This window comes from Clupea harengus, chromosome 20, assembly GCF_900700415.2.
Source record: "Clupea harengus chromosome 20, Ch_v2.0.2, whole genome shotgun sequence".
Taxonomy (NCBI): domain Eukaryota; kingdom Metazoa; phylum Chordata; class Actinopteri; order Clupeiformes; family Clupeidae; genus Clupea; species Clupea harengus.
In genome coordinates this window covers 25,679,391-25,699,149 of record NC_045171.1, presented here as the reverse complement: position 1 = coordinate 25,699,149, position 19,759 = coordinate 25,679,391, and the positions used below count along the sequence as shown (strand labels likewise).

At 42.6% G+C, this 19,759-nt stretch overlaps 3 protein-coding genes across 4 annotated transcripts in view; 1 reads left to right on the top strand and 2 right to left on the bottom strand.

The window, feature by feature from the left end:
* Window positions 1–6,621, bottom strand: part of LOC116225230 (extracellular superoxide dismutase [Cu-Zn]-like) — a 364,295-nt gene extending 357,674 nt beyond the window's left edge. Inside the window, exons 1-2 of one of the 2 annotated variants that reach the window (XM_031587420.2) lie at window positions 6,487–6,599; window positions 5,318–5,972 (exon numbers count right to left, since the gene is read on the bottom strand). In XM_031587420.2, coding sequence (XP_031443280.1) covers window positions 5,368–5,961 — 594 coding nt within the window. In that variant the 5' untranslated portion in view covers window positions 5,962–5,972; window positions 6,487–6,599 and the 3' untranslated portion in view covers window positions 5,318–5,367. Of the gene's footprint in view, window positions 1–5,317; window positions 5,973–6,486 lie in introns of those variants that run through there. The other variant, XM_031587418.2, reaches the window with a different exon arrangement.
* A 3,364-nt stretch (window positions 6,622–9,985) lies between these two features.
* Window positions 9,986–12,124, top strand: LOC105912368 (testis-expressed protein 11-like). Its single transcript, XM_031587421.2, has 7 exons — window positions 9,986–10,060; window positions 10,497–10,582; window positions 11,067–11,124; window positions 11,285–11,380; window positions 11,473–11,554; window positions 11,697–11,775; window positions 11,950–12,124. The coding sequence occupies exons 1-7, from the start codon at window positions 10,037–10,039 to the stop codon at window positions 12,107–12,109; spliced, it is 585 nt and encodes a 194-aa protein (XP_031443281.1). The 5' UTR covers window positions 9,986–10,036; the 3' UTR covers window positions 12,110–12,124.
* Window positions 12,125–16,273: 4,149 nt separating this feature from the next.
* On the bottom strand, window positions 16,274–17,572 carry LOC116225207 (extracellular superoxide dismutase [Cu-Zn]-like). The gene is made up of 2 exons (XM_031587276.2): window positions 17,459–17,572; window positions 16,274–16,947 (listed from the first exon to the last, which is right to left on the bottom strand). Exon 2 carries the CDS (start codon window positions 16,934–16,936, stop codon window positions 16,343–16,345), a length of 594 nt encoding a protein of 197 aa, XP_031443136.1. The 5' UTR covers window positions 16,937–16,947; window positions 17,459–17,572; the 3' UTR covers window positions 16,274–16,342.
* Window positions 17,573–19,759: the final 2,187 nt, after the last annotated feature.

The following is a 19,759-nucleotide window of genomic DNA, read 5'->3' as shown; positions in this document are numbered from 1 at the left end:
TCATGAAATTTCACCATTTTATGATTTGTTTATACCTATCTTTTCTATCTTGTTTATAGTTAATCTTGTTACTTGAACACACTGAGTACGAGAAAATGTGTACTGCCACTTTAAGAGACTACCGTAGGTTAAGTATAGCTGTCATCTCCGTTTATTTTTCAGTCTTCGGTTGCTGATCTGCCGTTGACTCTTTGCCTTCTCTCCACTCTTTTCACGCAATTGTTTTGTTGCATTTGCTGCACGTCGCGATGTTTGAATATTTTGGTGCGAAATACAGCCACACTTTTGACCGTTTACCTTTCGGTATTTTCTCTGTTAAAAGGTTGATGACTAGTTCCGTTTGTGCTTGCTCTGTGAAATGCTGCATGCTCTTCACTGTCATAAGACTGTTGCTATGAAAACACCAATGAGCGTGAGCGTCACAGGACAAAGTTTACATTGGGAGCTGGGGCAGTTTTACATGTGCCCCGCGGAATCTGCCTAGCAACCGTTTTCAATTGGCTCAGGCACCGAAATGAAGCACCGAAATCTGCGTTGCATTTCGGTCCGGGTAGGTACCGGTTGTATTGGAACCGGTTCCATATTGGTACCGGTTCTCGGTACCCAACCCTACTGACCACGCCTTGGACGTTCTGTTGTGAAGATGAGTGTTTGTGATAACTATGTGTTTCCTGTTGTTTTCTGGGTTGACACCAGCACTCACTGAGCTCCTGGAGTGTGAGGTGACTCTTGACATGTGTTTAAGCTCCGTCAGGCTGCTGATGGGGGAGGACAGGTACAGTAGAGGATAGATGATGCAACTACAGCTCTATGACACTTAAAGCACTGGAGCAAATCTCTATTGTGTATATGCATCCTTTTATATACTGTGTTCTTGCAATGTTGATCAGGAAAGTGTGTAACTGTATTTCGATGACTGAGACATTTGCATCTGCATCTGTGCCTGCAGAGAGTTGCTTGCCTTTGACTTCCTTAAGAAGTTGTGCCAGCACTTCCAGTCATCCCCCGATCTTGGCTCTGCCCTGGTGCTTCACATCGAGCTGCTGCTGCAGAGAGGCAAGGAGCTGCTGGGCAAGCAGAAGATTGAAGATGTCATCACAGGTACTTAGCACTCAAATTGCCCATGTGTCTTTGTGTTTGAGCACGTCAATGCTCTGTGACTGTTACCCTCTGATCTCTGACCCCTGCTCAGGCCACTACACAGGGCAGCCCCAGCGGTAAACTGAACGTCATCCACAATGTTGACATCTTGTTATTTCTATGCTGTTCTTTCCCTGTCTGTAAAATATCCCGTATCGTTAGTCTATCCACACTTAGTCACCAGTAGCCTCGTGTTTCACAAATGAATACCTTTAATTCCACTCTCTCCCTTTGATCCAACAGGCTTTCAGGCCAGGCTTATGGGGCGCCAAGTGTGACAGACCTTATTTTGTAGACAAAATGCACTCTGTGCTACTTAATGCATTAATTTATTACGAAACAATGTAACACCAAAATGGCAACCAAGTTAGCATTTTGTCCATGGAACATTGAACACATAGATAAATAGATAGATAGATGGATACTTTATTAATCCCGAGGGAAATTTAGGTCATCCAGTAACTCACAAACATACATACACAAATCACAGTAGAAAAAACAATACACATAGGGAGAACATGTTCACAGGGAGTGGGGTGTATACAGATATTACAGTGTGCATTGGTTGTGTCAGTGTTGATGTTAACGAGGAAAGTAGTGCAAAGAGTGCAGAGAGATAGTGTTCATGTGCTTGTGTGGATAGTGCAAGGATTGAGTACTTGTGCTTGTGTGTGTGAGGATAGTGCAAAGTGATATAAATAGTACAGTCTGTGCAATGCGCTAGTATAGCCAGTAGAAGAGTAAAAAGATAAAAAGATGGACAGTGGGATGGAAAAATTAAGAGCTGAGAAGAGGAGGGGAGACTGAGGTAGACTCATGCAGAGAAGTCCATCTCCCTCCCCCTCCCCTTCTGCGTGGCGTTGTAGAGTTGTATTGCCTTGGGGACAAAGGACTTTCTCAGCCTGTCCGATGAGCATGACAGTGACAGGAGTCTGCCACTGAAAATGCTCCTCTGTCCGTTAAGAGTACTGTGTAGTGGGTGGTGGTCATTGTCCAAGATGGTCAGCAGCCTACTCAATGTCCTTTTCTCCGCCACTGATGTTAGGCAGTCCAGTTCCATGCCAACAACAGCTCCTGCCCTTCTCACCAGCCTGTCTAGTCGCCCTGCATCCCTCTTCTTCATGCTGCCTCCCCAGCACACCACAGCATAAAAAAGGACACTGGCAACAACAGACTGGTAAAACATGCGCAGGAGTTTGTTGCAGACATTGAAAGACCTCAGCCTCCTCAGGAAGTAGAGCCGGCTCTGACCCTTCTTATAGATGGCATCTGTGTTGGTTGACCAGTCCAGTTTACTGTCCAGATGAACTCCTAAGTACTTGTAGGTTTTTACCACCTCCACACTGACACCCCCGATGGAGACTGGTAGCAGACGAGGCTGAGACCTCCTAAAATCCACCACCATCTCCTTGGTCTTGGTGGCGTTCAGCTGCAGGTGGTTATGCCTACACCACTGCACAAAGTTGTCCACCAGGCTCCTGTACTCACCCTCCTGTCCATCCCTGATACATCCCACAACAGCAGAGTCATCAGAGAACTTCTGGATGTGGCACGACTCCGTGTTGTAGGTGAAGTCTGATGTGTACAGGGTAAACAGGACAGGTGAGAGCACAGTCCCCTGTGGAGCGCCGGTGCTGCACAACACAGTCTCAGATACATTCTTTTCTATACAGAAAAGCTTTTCCTTTTGTGGGCCAAAAGCTGAATGCACTTTCCACTTTGCGGACAAAATTAAAAAAAAAAAAAAAAAATTATATATGGAGTAAAAACTGAAGACAAGTATAGCTGGTAGTTTTGACATGAACTATGTTCTATTCTTATCAGATAAACAACTGCTAAAGAAGTGGATTGAATCTAATGGTGCATAGAGTTCTAATTGCACATTGAAAGTAATTAGGTGATGATCTGATATTACAGTATTTTGAGGTAGAACTATTAGATGGCCAATGTCTAAGCCACATGTTACTACCAGATCACTGGTGTGGTTGCAGTGATGAGCCACATGTTAACACCAGATACGTGAAGGGCATGTTTACATGTTGGGAAAATCCTACTGTTTATTCAGCCATCTTTCAGTGTGGGCTTTAATATATATGGTAGAAAAAGCATTTTATTTAAAAATTCAATTGACAAATAAAATCATTACAGACTTTGAAAGGTTCTTACTGTATGTTATTCTGGTATCTTCTGGCAAAGTAAATCTCATCAGTAGCCAGGAGGACCTAAAGAACTACATGATTGTTAATGAGTTGTTGTAACGATCAGTGTTTTGTACAGGACTCAATAGCAGACTCAGAGACAGGGGTAAAGAAGAGTAAATCAAAAAGTTTTACTTTCCGAGTTCGGTACACGATAAGGCAGTCCAATAATAAGTAAACAAATCCAACAAGTGGCAGGCAGCGGCAGGGGTCGATGTAGCTCCAGTCCAGGTTCGGTACACAGGTAGACGGTAGATGATCAGGCAGAGGTACAAGTAGGGAAGAGTCAAAAGCAGAGTCGATAAGGCAGGCAGGGATCGGTATCACGAGGAAAAGTATTATCATGAGAACTCGCTGGGACGCTAACAACACGGAGGAAACTTAGCAACGAGACAACAAGAACACACAGACTATACACTCATGGTGATTAGGGACAGGTGACAACAATCATGACGGGACAGGTGACAACAATCAAGACGGGGCAGACAACCAACAAGGCGGAGCACACACAAGGGCAGGGCGTGAGATATCTGAAACAAGAGGAGAGATGAGTTAACAAACACACAACACTGAGGAAAATAAGATAAATAAGGAAACATAACTTATTTTATGAGCCGGGACTTAACAGTTTTATTGGGGAAATAAACAGGTGCTTGGACACAAATAGTGTTCTAGAAGTATCTGGGAGCTTTTTGTTGGTTGTTTTTCAGTTTGTTTGCATTTATTTAGAAGAAGAAGAAGAAGAAGAAGGTCAGGGGTGTTGAACCCAGGTCCAAATGGCTATATCGGTCCTGAGGCACACAAGAAGAGATTTCTGAAATTGGACATTAGTGATTGACCAGAGAGCAAATGGATTTACTCTTGCCTGAATGATTTATTGCGTGATATTGCTTGTTGAACCAGCATCAGCAATGCTGAGAACCCCTGAAGAACAAACAAAGGTGGTGAGAAGTCAACTGGGCATTAGGAGATTTTGTCAGATATGTGCTGACGGCTTTATCTGGTCTTGTGTGCAAAGTGAGGACTCTGCGATGGGAGGCACAGTTAAGCCCATTCTGAGTTTCTACCCCAGCATGCTTCACTCCACTCATGCTCACAACATGAACAACTGTGTATGACATACTTTTGGTTTGTTTGAAATTCCAATTCTTGTTTTAAAGGTGCAATATGTAGATTTTGTATTCCTATGCAATCAGATGTGTCTTGCCTGTTGTTGTCCTCTTCCTGTCCGTTATGCCTGTGCGCTCCAGTGCTCAGCCCTGGATTTGGACCAAACAATACACTATTCCATCCACTGAGGGAGGAGTGCATTGGATTGTCTCTTGAGTTCAAATATAAACAATTTTTTTTGTTGGACTGCACCTGATGGAGATAATTTCCAAGCACTGTTAATGACTTAAGAATATATGAATCAAGTGCCTTGTATTAATATATTCCTTGTATGAATCATGTACTTATGAAAGCAGGAACATGGCTTTTCTGTGTTTCTGTGTGTGTGTGTGTGTGTGCAACTTAGATTATTAGGTGCCACTTAGTCTGCATATGTACAAGAGCATGTTTAGACCAGAGGTGATGCGTGCTTTTTCCGACCTTGTGCAAAACTTCCATCCTTGCCTCGGACGTCAGAGATCCATCACGTGGTTATCCCTACTACTGAACGCTAAACTTCTGTCTATATAAACCTTGTGCGATGTGTTTATCATTGCTTCACTTTCAGCCTTGTGCTGGGAGTGAGCCTGATTGCAATTGTTGTTGTCGTTTGTCTAATAAATATACTTATACGCAGCTCCGGAGTCCTGAGGTAACTAGGGTGAATTTTCACCTAACAGCACCTTTAAGGACTATGCATTGATCATATATCATGCGTATAATGACATACTTATTCAGGTCAGACAGAAAAGCTACACAATTCAGTAAAATGTCTACAAATTCTACATTTAAAAAAATACCAAAAGTCCAGTCAATTTTAAATTTTTTTATTTATTCAATTTTAATATTAGAGTTGCCTGTGTTTTCGTCAAAAGTGGTCCTAATGTTTGGGCCTTGCCATCCCAATGACACAGCATGCCAATCTCTCTCCAGCATTTCCATGAAGGAGGCTTCCTGCATCACCGCCAAGACCCAGGTCATCTTCCTTGGCACGGACCACCACCGACCTGCCAAGAACTGATGGGCCACCAAAGAGTGTGGCATCAGAATCCAGTGTCTGCCGAATCTTCCCATTCAAGGGCAGGAAGTGGCCAAAGTCTCCTGGATGGTCTGGATGGTTAACTGAGAGGGGGTTGTAGTGACCACCAGTGGAGGAGCAGCCCTCACTCAGGTCCCCGTACTGGTGGATGTGGATGGCTCTGTGCTGTCCATCAGGAGCAGGGAAGCCATGTAGGTTGATGACTACACTCAAATTACCGCCAGCATGCGCCTGCTTGAACATCACTTGCCCATAAATCTTTGGCATGCCGGTGGGGAGTTTGGAATTCGGCCGCATTCTGCATGTAGCATAGAGAGTCCCATTGTTTTCTGTAAGCTCAAGAGGACCCATCTCATTTTGGATGGAATCATCACTGAAACATGTATGACAGCCACAAAGGACCATAAGCAGTAGATATCGATAATAATTCGCCATTCTGACCACACCTAAAGAAGAGAGGAGAGATTAGTTAGCATAAAGGCTATTATGTTTTGCATGCCAAGTGATTCATTCCACTCTGTGAGAATGCAGGTTGCTATTCAACTTCGATAAAATAAAAGTTCCCGATTGATTAAGATGGAGGTTGCTTTTCAAACTGACTGTGCTAACTGCTAATCTGCCGCATTAGCTCACAAAATAAGTTTAAATAACTTTTAAAGTTTTGACATGCGGACAAATGCCTAAGTAGAGTAGAAAGGAAGACAGAAGGTGCATACATGTTGTCGGAGGTAAAGCATGCAGAATATAGGACTTATGGAATTGCTAAACAATGCAAGTAGCTACTAGGCCTACTTGTTCAACTCCGTGCCATGACATGTTCAAAATTGCGATCTCCGCTTCCCTAGTCTAACGCGTCTAACTGGCTACGATAGCCTACTTCAAGAGATAAGCATTGTTTCTAAAAGCATGTAATTCGAGTTATATCAACCATGTATGAACAATGTTTAAATAAACTACTACCTGGAAGAAATATGTCGTTTCAGCTGATGATTCAGAGACGTGGAAGCAGGCACGTGCACAGATTGACCCCGAGTGGTGCTCAAGCACCTGCCCTTTTGACCTGGATGAGAAAAGTGCCCCTTGTGCTGGAGCCCAATTTTTTCTTCATTTATCAATATTTAAGAATAAAAATTACTCTCTCTCTGTCATCAATTCCCCCCAAATGTGTTTTGATATCTGACGGGGCATTTATTTTTAGTTCTTGTGAGAATTTCGCCCCGACATGCTCCGCGGCGCTCACAAGCCCCCACCGCGCCCCTCCCTCCCTCTCTCCTCCTCCTCCTCCTCCACCTCCACTTAGTGCTCATGCAGTGCTGAGCGCCAGGCCAAACGGCTGCAGCCTACTTCTTCTCTGACCCGCAGCATCAGACAAACAGGTAATGACGGTGTTTGTGCAATCCCCCGACGTTGTTGGGTGATAAGTTAACCACAACATTAGCGCCACTGAAAACATTACGTCGCAACTGGTCCGACGTTTCCTAAAAAATAAACAAAACAAAAAAAGTTGAATTACATTTTGTTCATGAAATCCACTCTGAATCCACACTTCTGAATCTAATTCATTTTTTTAATCAAAGTTATCCCAATCTTGCCAAAAAACAACACATAACCAACTGAAAGTTTGATCCAGATCAAAACCAAGACTGGATTACGTAATCTAAGCAGATTTCAGAATCCTTTTTTTCTTTTGAATAACCCATTTTCAATATTAGATCCGATCTGATCAGAGCAGAGCAGACACGACCTGCATATTAAAATATGTTTATCACTAAGAAACAGGTCTGAAGTGTTCCTAGCGCTCGAGCCTAGAGCTCCATCATTGCTCGTGCCTCCTTTGACGTGAGGGCATCCCTCAACATCTCGTGCACGTTACAAGGTTGATTTAATGAATGCAACTAAATGTTATAAGCTGGCTAGCCAAACGTCTTAAGTATTCGTAGGCCAACTAACCATAATTTACAGACATGGAGCCATCAGTCTCAATTGTGAAAGGTACAGTATATCGTAGAACATTCTACATATCCTTAATAATTTCAAGAGTATAAATTATAACTTAGCCTACCTTTAACCTTTGCTAGTTGGCTCAGCGAACCAAGATGCAAGTTGTAGCTCGCTAACCAGCTAACAGTTAACCGGCCTTGGATAGAAGTTGCTTTAAAACATAACGTCATTATAACAATATTTTAATAATATACAGTAAGTAGCCCAACTACTTTAAACAATTTACTTATTCTGGCCAGGAATATCAAGTAAAATATGTTACTCTGTCTTCTTTCTTCAAAGTGAAATCAAAGTAACAGTTTAATTACCGGTAGTTACTACATTATGTTAATGTAGCTAATGTTAGCCATGCTGTTATTCAAATTGCTGGTCAAATGGATTAGGATCTAAACACAAACTAACGTGAACTAATGTTATGTTGGCTCTTGACTGTTAAATTTTCACCGATAATGTCTTGTTTTGTCTCCGCTCTTCCCAGAACTTGCAGAACAATTAACCCTTAAACAAAGCCACATTTATGTAGATCAGTGGTTCCCAAACTTTGTACAGTCCCGTACCCCTTCAGACATTTAATCTCCAGCTGCGTACCCCCCCCCGTTGAAAAAAAAAATTCCTTTTCACCTTTTACTTTAATTCCGTTTTAATCCGTTTCGGCTCATTTTGTTCACCCAGAGGTAGATTGATGGCTTAAAATGAGTGAATAATATGTGACACAAGTGACCCAAACCTTCTAAGGTTGTTGTTTGCCAGCCATCAACAGAACAGAAGACTAAAAAAACATTATTTGCAGGCGATTGGGAAGATGAGCGAATTCATTTGACAGGCTACGGAGGTCTGTGTTGAATAGGGGGGCGTGGTCGGAGCGGAGTTCAGCACAGACGTGACATTTTCTCAGTGGTTTTGTTTTCTAATTAATGCTTGTTCATCGTTTGCGATCGTTGTTGTGTTTATAAGAAAGAAATACAGCCTTGCAGGACAAAATACAGGGGAATTTGGGCGATTTTGATGCACAAAATGATGTTTCCGTCTGAAAGTTGCAATTCTGTTTCAAACGGTACATTCTGCGAATTCCGTCCGTTTTCTGTTATCGCGGAAATTTTCTCCCCGCGTACCCCCTGAACCACTTCGCGTACCCCTGGGGGTACGCGTACCCCAGTTTGGGAACCGATGATGTAGATGACGTGATCCAAAGGCTTTTCCAGGAGGTGTCCTTTGACAAATCCTTCGGACCTTTGGATCCTCAGGTAAAATAGATGTATTAGCTAGACTTTAATATACAGATCCAAACATACATTGTGTGTCTTTCAACGTGAACGAATGACAAGCTTAGATTGACTGATTCTGTAGATGGAGGAGATAGCCATACAGCTTTGGAACTGGGCAGTGACCAAGCGAGTGGGCCCAGAAATAAATGAACATCAGAGGGCAAAAGGTGAGGTGTGGCCCCTTTTTCTCTTATTCTTTCTCTTTGTACAGTAGAGAGAGTAAATAAAATGAAGCGTTGTCACTGTCACGGTCCATAACATGCTCTATCCAAAATGAATAAATCACATTGAGAACTAGACCCCCCTCCTCTAAATCCGCTTCTTATTTTTACTAACCACCTAAAAAGAGGATACTGAAAATGATGAAATGGCAAAAATAAATACCTGAAATAAATACCTGACTCCTTTGCATGTTTGCTAGTGTGTCATGTGGCGTGTAAGTTGGTACATTCATGTGGACAGGAGAATCCACCAGAAAACTCCATCCGCATGAACATTCTGGTTAGTTCACCCTCCCACCCACATAGGTGTTAAGGATGAAGATGATGGTCACCCTCTGAAAACTATGTCTTATGATGCAGTAACATAGCCTGACGATGTCATACTCATAATTCTAGTCAGAATATGAGTCTGATATCGCTCCATTGGGCTATGATTATGGGGCGTGTTTCAACCGAACCAGGAGAAAAAATGCCTCTTCGCTCAATTGGTTACCTACAACCAATCAGAACAACGTAGTATGTGACCAGGGCCAGCTGATAAATTAAACTTTTACCGGATCCCGTAGGAAGGAAGGCAAAAACATCTTTTCGATTGACAAATGCCTTAATCGCGTTTCTCTGTTCCTCTTTCAAAATGAATGCACTGTCAATGTCTAAATGGACTCGAATCTATACATTTCAGCTCTCCAGCGGCAGCCATGTTTGTTGAAAACTAATTCAACTCGTGTGTTGGTGACGTGCTTGATTACGTTACTGTTGATCATCTGTCCATCATCGTATAAAGCCCGCCTTGACAATTTGATTGGTCCGGCAATGTCTGTCCGCAGATAATTTCTCCCCAATGGAGTAATGCCAGACCGAACTTCCCGAACTAAAATGTTGTGGGCGGGGCTAAGTTCGTCTGAAATCCACAGTGCATTTCTTCTTTAGTCACTCTTCATCAGGACTTCTTTTATGTCCATGTAGGCTGTTGCTCAGGACAGACATCAGGAGGCTGTTGAGTGTCTGCTGCGCTGTAGAGAGATGCTCCAGCGGCTGCCCAAAGAGGTACATCACCCCTCATCTCCAATCTGTACCAGTCATACAAATATCAATATAGAAAATGAGATGTTGTTGGATTACTGGATGATAGATATCTTTAGGTCCTTTCAAAACTACTAGGATTTAAGAGCCCGTACCCATTCTCTAGTGTGCTCCGTTCTGTAGAAGAATGGGTTATGATAGTTGGTGCTTATGCTCCTCAAATGGATAGTTCCCTCAGAAGAAAAGTTAGAACAGTCTTAAAGAGGGCCAAATACCAGGAACTGGTTATAGAGTACAGTTGCTAAGAACTAAAGATTTCAGTGGAGGCTACAGCACATTTATAGGTCAATTAAGTAAAATGATTCATGATCGTGACAAGACATCAGAGGTATTTAAGTTCTGGAAGGTTGGTAGATGTTAATTCTTGCCCTTGAGTAATACTGTACATGTTGGTTTTTAGACTGGCTATCTGTCTCTAATGTGTTACAACTTTGGAGTTGACTCCTACAATCAAAGGAAATATGAGGAAAGTTCGTTTTGGTTGAGGTAAGTTTTGAGGGAAATTCCAGTATGAGTTTAAAACACAAACACATGAAATAGAGAAACTGTATCATGTTGCCAAGCACACAACATATTTTGTTGGTGTGGTATTTTCACTAGTACATGACAATCTAAATTAGCCCATATTTCTTGGATGTCAAAAATACTCTGATACTCTGTAAACTTGTATTCTTCAGAAATACAGTTCTATGACCAAGTTTAGCGGTCATACAAGCAGTGATTTGAAATCTTCCGTAGTAATTGGTGTGATTTAGATTGAATGAAAATAAACAGATCATATTACAGTGATGTTACTTAGGGAAATACTCCCAATTCTAATTGTTATTTGCTATGGCAAGTGCCACCTGCTTTTTAGTGGCGCCACATTTAAGTAGCTAACTTCATTTCAAAATTCATTGAAGGTTCTGGCATGAAATGCAAACTCTGTGGGACATGAAGTCATTGTTTTGTGTGCTATTGTGTTCTCCAGTCAGAGTTATGACATCGGGAAGATGAATGTGAATTACTCCCCAGGGACTAAAGTGCAAGTAAGGACATAATATAGACTGCTTTGTGTCTGCTCTGCATGCTAGAACAAGATTCATATTGGGCATGTTTGGGTTTACATTCAAGGAAAATAAAGAGACAATATATTATGGCATACATAGCGCTTGTGGGTTTTGCATGCAATATGAACTTTTTCAACAGGCAAAAGTATTGAGGCTCCTTGCAACAGTATATGTTGAGTGGGATTGCCAGCGGTTTAAGGAGAAAGCTCTGAGTGCCATCAGCTTAGCCAATAAGGTACTGGCTTTAAAAAGGGTTTTTCAGTACTCTAAACTTTAGGATGGAAGACAGCTCCCCTTGACGGAGTTCAACATGTCTGTTTGTGCCAGGAGTGCATCTACCCCGCTGGGCTGTACCTGAAGATCCGCATCCTGCTGACTAGTGGAGCCCCTGAGGAGCAGGTCAGAGCAGGTGAGGCAGTGCCGCCTAGTGGTGCTGAAGAGGAATCACTTGTTTTTGTTTACCACTGCTGACCACGCCTTGGACGTTCTGTTGTGAAGATTAGTGTTTGTGATACCTATGTGTTTCCTGTTGTTTTCTTGGTTGACACCAGCACTCACTGAGCTCCTGGAGTGTGAGGTGACTCTTGACATGTGTTTAAGCTCCGTCAGGCTGCTGATGGGGGAGGACAGGTACAGTAGAGGATAGATGATGCAACTACAGCTCTATGACACTTAAAGCACTGGAGCAAATCTCTATTGTGTATATGCATCCTTTTATATACTGTGTTCTTGCAATGTTGATCAGGAAAGTGTGTAACTGTATTGCGATGACTGAGACATTTGCATCTGCATCTGTGCCTGCAGAGAGTTGCTTGCCTTTGACTTCCTTAAGAAGTTGTGCCAGCACTTCCAGTCATCCCCCGATCTTGGCTCTGCCCTGGTGCTTCACATCGAGCTGCTGCTGCAGAGAGGCAAGGAGCTGCTGGGCAAGCAGAAGATTGAAGATGTCATCACAGGTACTTAGCACTCAAAATGCCCATGTGTCTTTGTGTTTGAGCACGTCAATGCTCTGTGACTGTTACCCTCTGATCTCTGACCCCTGCTCAGGCCACTACACAGGGCAGCCCCAGCGGTAAACTGAACGTCATCCACAATGTTGACATCTTGTTATTTCTATGCTGTTCTTTCCCTGTCTGTGGAATATCCCGTATCGTTAGTCTATCCACACTTAGTCACCAGTAGCCTCGTGTTTCACAAATGAATACCTTTAATTCCACTCTCTCCCTTTGATCCAACAGGCTTTCAGGCCAGGCTTATGGGGCGCCAAGTGTGACAGACCTTATTTTGTAGACAAAATGCACTCAGTGCTACTTAATGCATTCATTTATTACGAAACAATGTAACACCAAAATGGCAACCAAGTTAGCATTTTGTCCATGGAACATTGAACACATAGATAAATAGATAGATAGATGGATACTTTATTAATCCCGAGGGAAATTTAGGTCATCCAGTAACTACACAAACATACATACACAAATCACAGTAGAATCACAGTAGAAAAAACAATACACATAGGGAGAACATGTTCACAGGGAGTGGGGTGTATACAGATATTACAGTGTGCATTGGTTGTGTCAGTGTTGATGTTAACGAGGAAAGTAGTGCAAAGAGTGCAGAGAGATAGTGTTCATGTGCTTGTGTGGATAGTGCAAGGATTGAGTACTTGTGCTTCTGTGTGTGAGGATAGTGCAAAGTGATATAAATAGTACAGTCTGTGCAATGCGCTAGTATAGCCAGTAGAAGAGTAAAAAGATAAAAAGATGGACAGTGGGATGGAAAAATTAAGAGCTGAGAAGAGGGGAGACTGAGGTAGACTCATGCAGAGAAGTCCATCTCCCTCCCCCTCCCCTTCTGCGTGGCGTTGTAGAGTTGTATTGCCTTGGGGACAAAGGACTTTCTCAGCCTGTCCGATGAGCATGACAGTGACAGGAGTCTGCCACTGAAAATGCTCCTCTGTCCGTTAAGAGTACTGTGTAGTGGGTGGTGGTCATTGTCCAAGATGGTCAGCAGCCTACTCAATGTCCTTTTCTCCGCCACTGATGTTAGGCAGTCCAGTTCCATGCCAACAACAGCTCCTGCCCTTCTCACCAGCCTGTCTAGTCGCCCTGCATCCCTCTTCTTCATGCTGCCTCCCCAGCACACCACAGCATAAAAAAGGACACTGGCAACAACAGACTGGTAAAACATGCGCAGGAGTTTGTTGCAGACATTGAAAGACCTCAGCCTCCTCAGGAAGTAGAGCCGGCTCTGACCCTTCTTATAGATGGCATCTATGTTGGTTGACCAGTCCAGTTTACTGTCCAGATGAACTCCTAAGTACTTGTAGGTTTTTACCACCTCCACACTGACACCCCCGAAGGAGACTGGTAGCAGAGGAGGCTGAGACCTCCTAAAATCCACCACCATCTCCTTGGTCTTGGTGGCGTTCAGCTGCAGGTGGTTATGCCTACACCACTGCACAAAGTTGTCCACCAGGCTCCTGTACTCACCCTCCTGTCCATCCCTGATACATCCCACAACAGCAGAGTCATCAGAGAACTTCTGGATGTGGCACGACTCCGTGTTGTAGGTGAAGTCTGATGTGTACAGGGTAAACAGGACAGGTGAGAGCACAGTCCCCTGTGGAGCGCCGGTGCTGCACAACACAGTCTCAGATACATTCTTTTCTATACAGAAAAGCTTTTCCTTTTGTGGGCCAAAAGCTGAATGCACTTCCCACTTTGTGGACAAAATAAAAAAAAAAAAATGATATATGGAGTAAAAACTGAAGACAAGTATAGCTGGTAGTTTTGACATGAACTATGTTGTATTCTTATCAGATAAACAACTGCTAAAGAAGTGGATTGAATCTAATGGTGCATAGAGTTCTAATTGCACATTGAAAGTAATTAGGTGATGATCTGATATTACAGTATTTTGAGGTAGAACTATTAGATGGCCAATGTCTAAGCCACATGTTACTACCAAATCACTGGTGTGGTTGCAGTGATGAGCCACATGTTAACACCAGATACGTGAAGGGCATGTTTACATGTTGGGAAAATCCTACTGTTTATTCAGCCATCTTTCAGTGTGGGCTTTAATATATATGGTAGAAAAAGCATTTTATTAAAATTCATTGACAAATAAAATCATTACAGACTTTGAAAGGTTCTTACTGTATGTTATTCTGGTATCTTCTGGCAAAGTAAATCTCATCAGTAGCCAGGAGGACCTAAAGAACTACATGATTGTTAATGAGTTGTTGTAACGATCAGTGTTTTGTACAGGACTCAATAGCAGACTCAGAGACAGGGGTAAAGAAGAGTAAATCAAAAAGTTTTACTTTCCGAGTTCGGTACACGATAAGGCAGTCCAATAATAAGTAAACAAATCCAACAAGTGGCAGGCAGCGGCAGGGGTTGATGTAGCTCCAGTCCAGGTTCGGTACACAGGTAGACGGTAGATGATCAGGCAGAGGTACAAGTAGGGAAGAGTCAAAAGCAGAGTCGATAAGGCAGGCAGGGATTGGTATCACGAGGAAAAGTATTATCATGAGAACTCGCTGGGACGCTAACAACACGGAGGAAACTTAGCAACGAGACAACAAGAACACACAGACTATATACTCATGGTGATTAGGGACAGGTGACAACAATCAAGACGGGGCAGACAACCAACAAGGCGGAGCACACACAAGGGCAGGGCGTGAGATATCTGAAACAAGAGGAGAGATGAGTTAACAAACACACAACACTGAGGAAAATAAGATAAATAAGGAAACATAACTTATTTTATGAGCCGGGACTTAACAGTTTTATTGGGGAAATAAACAGGTGCTTGGACACAAATAGTGTTCTAGAAGTATCTGGGAGCTTTTTGTTGGTTGTTTTTCAGTTTGTTTGCATTTATTTAGAAGAAGAAGAAGAAGAAGAAGGTCAGGGGTGTTGAACCCAGGTCCAAATGGCTATATCGGTCCTGAGGCACACAAGAAGAGATTTCTGAAATCGGACATTAGTGATTGACCAGAGAGCAAATGGATTTACTCTTGCCTGAATGATTTATTGCGTGATATTGCTTGTTGAACCAGCATCAGCAATGCTGAGAACCCCTGAAGAACAAACAAAGGTGGTGAGAAGTCAACTGGGCATTAGGAGATTTTGTCAGATATGTGCTGACGGCTTTATCTGGTCTTGTGTGCAAAGTGAGGACTCTGCGATGGGAGGCACAGTTAAGCCCATTCTGAGTTTCTACCCCAGCATGCTTCACTCCACTCATGCTCACAACATGAACAACTGTGTATGACATACTTTTGGTTTGTTTGAAATTCCAATTCTTGTTTTAAAGGTGCAATATGTAGATTTTGTATTCCTATGCAATCAGATGTGTCTTGCCTGTTGTTGTCCTCTTCCTGTCCGTTATGCCTGTGCGCTCCAGTGCTCAGCCCTGGATTTGGACCAAACAATACACTATTCCATCCACTGAGGGAGGAGTGCATTGGATTGTCTCTTGAGTTCAAATATAAACAATTTTTTTGTTGGACTGCACCTGATGGAGATAATTTCCAAGCACTGTTAATGACTTAAGAATATATGAATCAAGTGCCTTGTATTAATATATTCCTTGTATGAATCATGTGCTTATGAAAGCAGGAACATGGCTTTTCTGTGTTTCTGTGTGTGTGTGTGTGTGTACAACTTAGATTATTAGGTGCCACTTAGTCTGCATATGTACAAGAGCATGTTTAGACCAGAGGTGATACGTGCTTTTTCCGACCTTGTGCAAAACTTCCATCCTTGCCTCGGACGTCAGAGATCCATCACGTGGTTATCCCTACTACTGAACGCTAAACTTCTGTCTATATAAACCTTGTGCGATGTGTTTATCATTGCTTCACTTTCAGCCTTGTGCTGGGAGTGAGCCTGATTGCAATTGTTGTTGTCGTTTGTCTAATAAATATACTTATACGCAGCTCCGGAGTCCTGAGGTAACTAGGGTGAATTTTCACCTAACAGCACCTTTAAGGACTATGCATTGATCATATATCATGCGTATAATGACATACTTATTCAGGTCAGACAGAAAAGCTACACAATTCGGTAAAATGTCTACAAATTCTACATTTAAAAAAATACCAAAAGTCCAGTCAATTTTACATTTTTTTATTTATTCAATTTTAATATTAGAGTTGCCTGTGTTTTCGTCAAAAGTGGTCCTAATGTTTGGGCCTTGCCATCCCAATGACACAGCATGCCAATCTCTCTCCAGCATTTCCATGAAGGAGGCTTCCTGCATCACCGCCAAGACCCAGGTCATCTTCCTTGGCACGGACCACCACCGACCTGCCAAGAACTGATGGGCCACCAAAGAGTGTGGCATCAGAATCCAGTGTCTGCCGAATCTTCCCATTCAAGGGCAGGAAGTGGCCAAAGTCTCCTGGATGGTCTGGATGGTTAACTGAGAGGGGGTTGTAATGACCACCAGTGGAGGAGCAGCCCTCACTCAGGTCCCCGTACTGGTGGATGTGGATGGCTCTGTGCTGTCCATCAGGAGCAGGGAAGCCATGTAGGTTGATGACTACACTCAAATTACCGCCAGCATGCGCCTGCTTGAACATCACTTGCCCATAAATCTTTGGCATGCCGGTGGGGAGTTTGGAATTCGGCCGCATTCTGCATGTAGCATAGAGAGTCCCATTGTTTTCTGTAAGCTCAAGAGGACCCATCTCATTTTGGATGGAATCATCACTGAAACATGTATGACAGCCACAAAGGACCATAAGCAGTAGATATCGATAATAATTCGCCATTCTGACCACACCTAAAGAAGAGAGAGATTAGTTAGCATAAAGGCTATTATGTTTTGCATGCCAAGTGATTCATTCCACTCTGTGAGAATGCAGGTTGCTATTCAACTTCGATAAAATAAAAGTTCCCGATTGATTAAGATGGAGGTTGCTTTTCAAACTGACTCTGCTAACTGCTGATCTGCCGCATTAGCTCACAAAATAAGTTTAAATAACTTTTAAAGTTTCGACATGCGGACAAATGCCTAAGTAGAGTAGAAAGGAAGACAGAAGGTGCATACATGTTGTCGGAGGTAAAGCATGCAGAATATAGGACTTATGGAATTGCTAAACAATGCAAGTAGCTACTAGGCCTACTTGTTCAACTCCGTGCCATGACATGTTCAAAATTGCGATCTCCGCTTCCCTAGTCTAACGCGTCTAACTGGCTACGATAGCCTACTTCAAGAGATAAGCATTGTTTCTAAAAGCATGTAATTCGAGTTATATCAACCATGTATGAACAATGTTTAAATAAACTACTACCTGGAAGAAATATGTCGTTTCAGCTGATGATTCAGAGACGTGGAAGCAGGCACGTGCACAGATTGACCCCGAGTGGTGCTCAAGCACCTGCCCTTTTGACCTGGATGAGAAAAGTGCCCCTTGTGCTGGAGCCCAATTTTTTCTTCATTTATCAATATTTAAGAATAAAAATGACTCTCTCTCTGTCATCAATTCCCCCCAAATGTGTTTTGATATCTGACGGGGCATTTCTTTTTAGTTCTTGTGAGAATTTCGCCCCGACATGCTCCGCGGCGCTCACAAGCCCCCACCGCGCCCCTCCCTCCCTCTCTCCTCCTCCTCCACCTCCACTTAGTGCTCATGCAGTGCTGAGCGCCAGGCCAAACGGCTGCAGCCTACTTCTTCTCTGACCCGCAGCATCAGACAAACAGGTAATGACGGTGTTTGTGCAATCCCCCGACGTTGTTTGGTGATAAGTTAACCACAACATTAGCGCCACTGAAAACATTACGTCGCAACTGGTCCGACGTTTCCTAAAAAATAAACAAAACAAAAAAAGTTTAATTACATTTTGTTCATGAAATCCACTCTGAATCCACACTTCTGAATCTAATTCATTTTTTTAATCAAAGTTATCCCAATCTTGCCAAAAAACAACACATAACCAACTGAAAGTTTGATCCAGATCAAAACCAAGACTGGATTACGTAATCTAAGCAGATTTCAGAATCCTTTTTTTCTTTTGAATAACCCATTTTCAATATTAGATCCGATCAGAGCAGAGCAGACACGACCTGCATATTAAAATATGTTTATCACTAAGAAACAGGTCTGAAGTGTTCCTAGCGCTCGAGCCTAGAGCTCCATCATTGCTCGTGCCTCCTTTGACGTGAGGGCATCCCTCAACATCTCGTGCACGTTACAAGGTTGATTTAATGAATGCAACTAAATGTTATAAGCTGGCTAGCCAAACGTCTTAAGTATTCGTCTTAAGTATTCGTTTAACCATAATTTACAGACATGGAGCCATCAGTCTCAATTGTGAAAGGTACAGTATATCGTAGAACATTCTACATATCCTTAATAATTTCAAGAGTATAAATTATAATTTACCTTTAACCTTTGCTAGTTGGCTCAGCGAACCAAGATGCAAGTTGTAGCTCGCTAACCAGCTAACAGTTAACCGGCCTTGGATAGAAGTTGCTTTAAAACATAACGTCATTATAACAATATTTTAATAATATACAGTAAGTAGCCCAACTACTTTAAACAATTTACTTATTCTGGCCAGGAATATCAAGTAGCTAAAATATGTTACTCTGTCTTCTTTCTTCAAAGTGAAATCAAAGTAACAGTTTAATTACCGGTAGTTACTACATTATGTTAATTTAGCTAATGTTAGCCATGCTGTTATTCAAATTGCTGGTCAAATGGATTAGGATCTAAACACAAACTAACGTGAACTAATGTTATGTTGGCTCTTGACTGTTAAATTTTCACCGATAATGTCTTGTTTTGTCTCCGCTCTTCCCAGAACTTGCAGAACAATTAACCCTTAAACAAAGCCACATTTATGTAGATCAGTGGTTCCCAAACTTTGTACAGTCCCGTACCCCTTCAGACATTTAATCTCCAGCTGCGTACCCCCCCCGTTGAAAAAAAAAATTCCTTTTCACCTTTTACTTTAATTCCGTTTTAATCCGTTTCGGCTCATTTTGTTCACCCAGAGGTAGATTGATGGCTTAAAATGAGTGAATAATATGTGACACAAGTGACCCAAACCTTCTAAGGTTGTTGTTTGCCAGCCATCAACAGAACAGAAGACTAAAAAAACATTATTTGCAGGCGATTGGGAAGATGAGCGAATTCATTTGACAGGCTACGGAGGTCTGTGTTGAATAGGGGGGCGTGGTCGGAGCGGAGTTCAGCACAGACGTGACATTTTCTCAGTGGTTTTGTTTTCTAATTAATGCTTGTTCATCGTTGCGATCGTTGTTGTGTTTATAAGAAAGAAATACAGCCTTGCAGGACAAAATACAGGGGAATTTGGGCGATTTTGATGCACAAAATGATGTTTCCGTCTGAAAGTTGCAATTCTGTTTCAAACGGTACATTCTGCGAATTCCGTCCGTTTTCTGTTATCGCGGAAATGTTCTCCCCGCGTACCCCCTGAACCACTTCGCGTACCCCTGGGGGTACCCGTACCCCAGTTTGGGAACCGATGATGTAGATGACGTGATCCAAAGGCTTTTCCAGGAGGTGTCCTTTGACAAATCCTTCGGACCTTTGGATCCTCAGGTAAAATAGATGTATTAGCTAGAC

Excerpts from the sequence above, each read along its gene's own strand:
- LOC116225207 (XM_031587276.2), bottom strand. The coding sequence starts at position 16,936 with ATGGCGAATTATTATCGATATCTACTGCTTATGGTCCTTTGTGGCTGT.
- LOC105912368 (XM_031587421.2), top strand. The coding sequence starts at position 10,037 with ATGCTCCAGCGGCTGCCCAAAGAG. Across the intron at positions 10,061-10,496 it reads TCCAGCGGCTGCCCAAAGAG|ACTGGCTATCTGTCTCTAAT; the intron begins GTACATCACCCC and ends GTTGGTTTTTAG. Across the intron at positions 10,583-11,066 it reads GAAAGTTCGTTTTGGTTGAG|TCAGAGTTATGACATCGGGA; the intron begins GTAAGTTTTGAG and ends TGTGTTCTCCAG.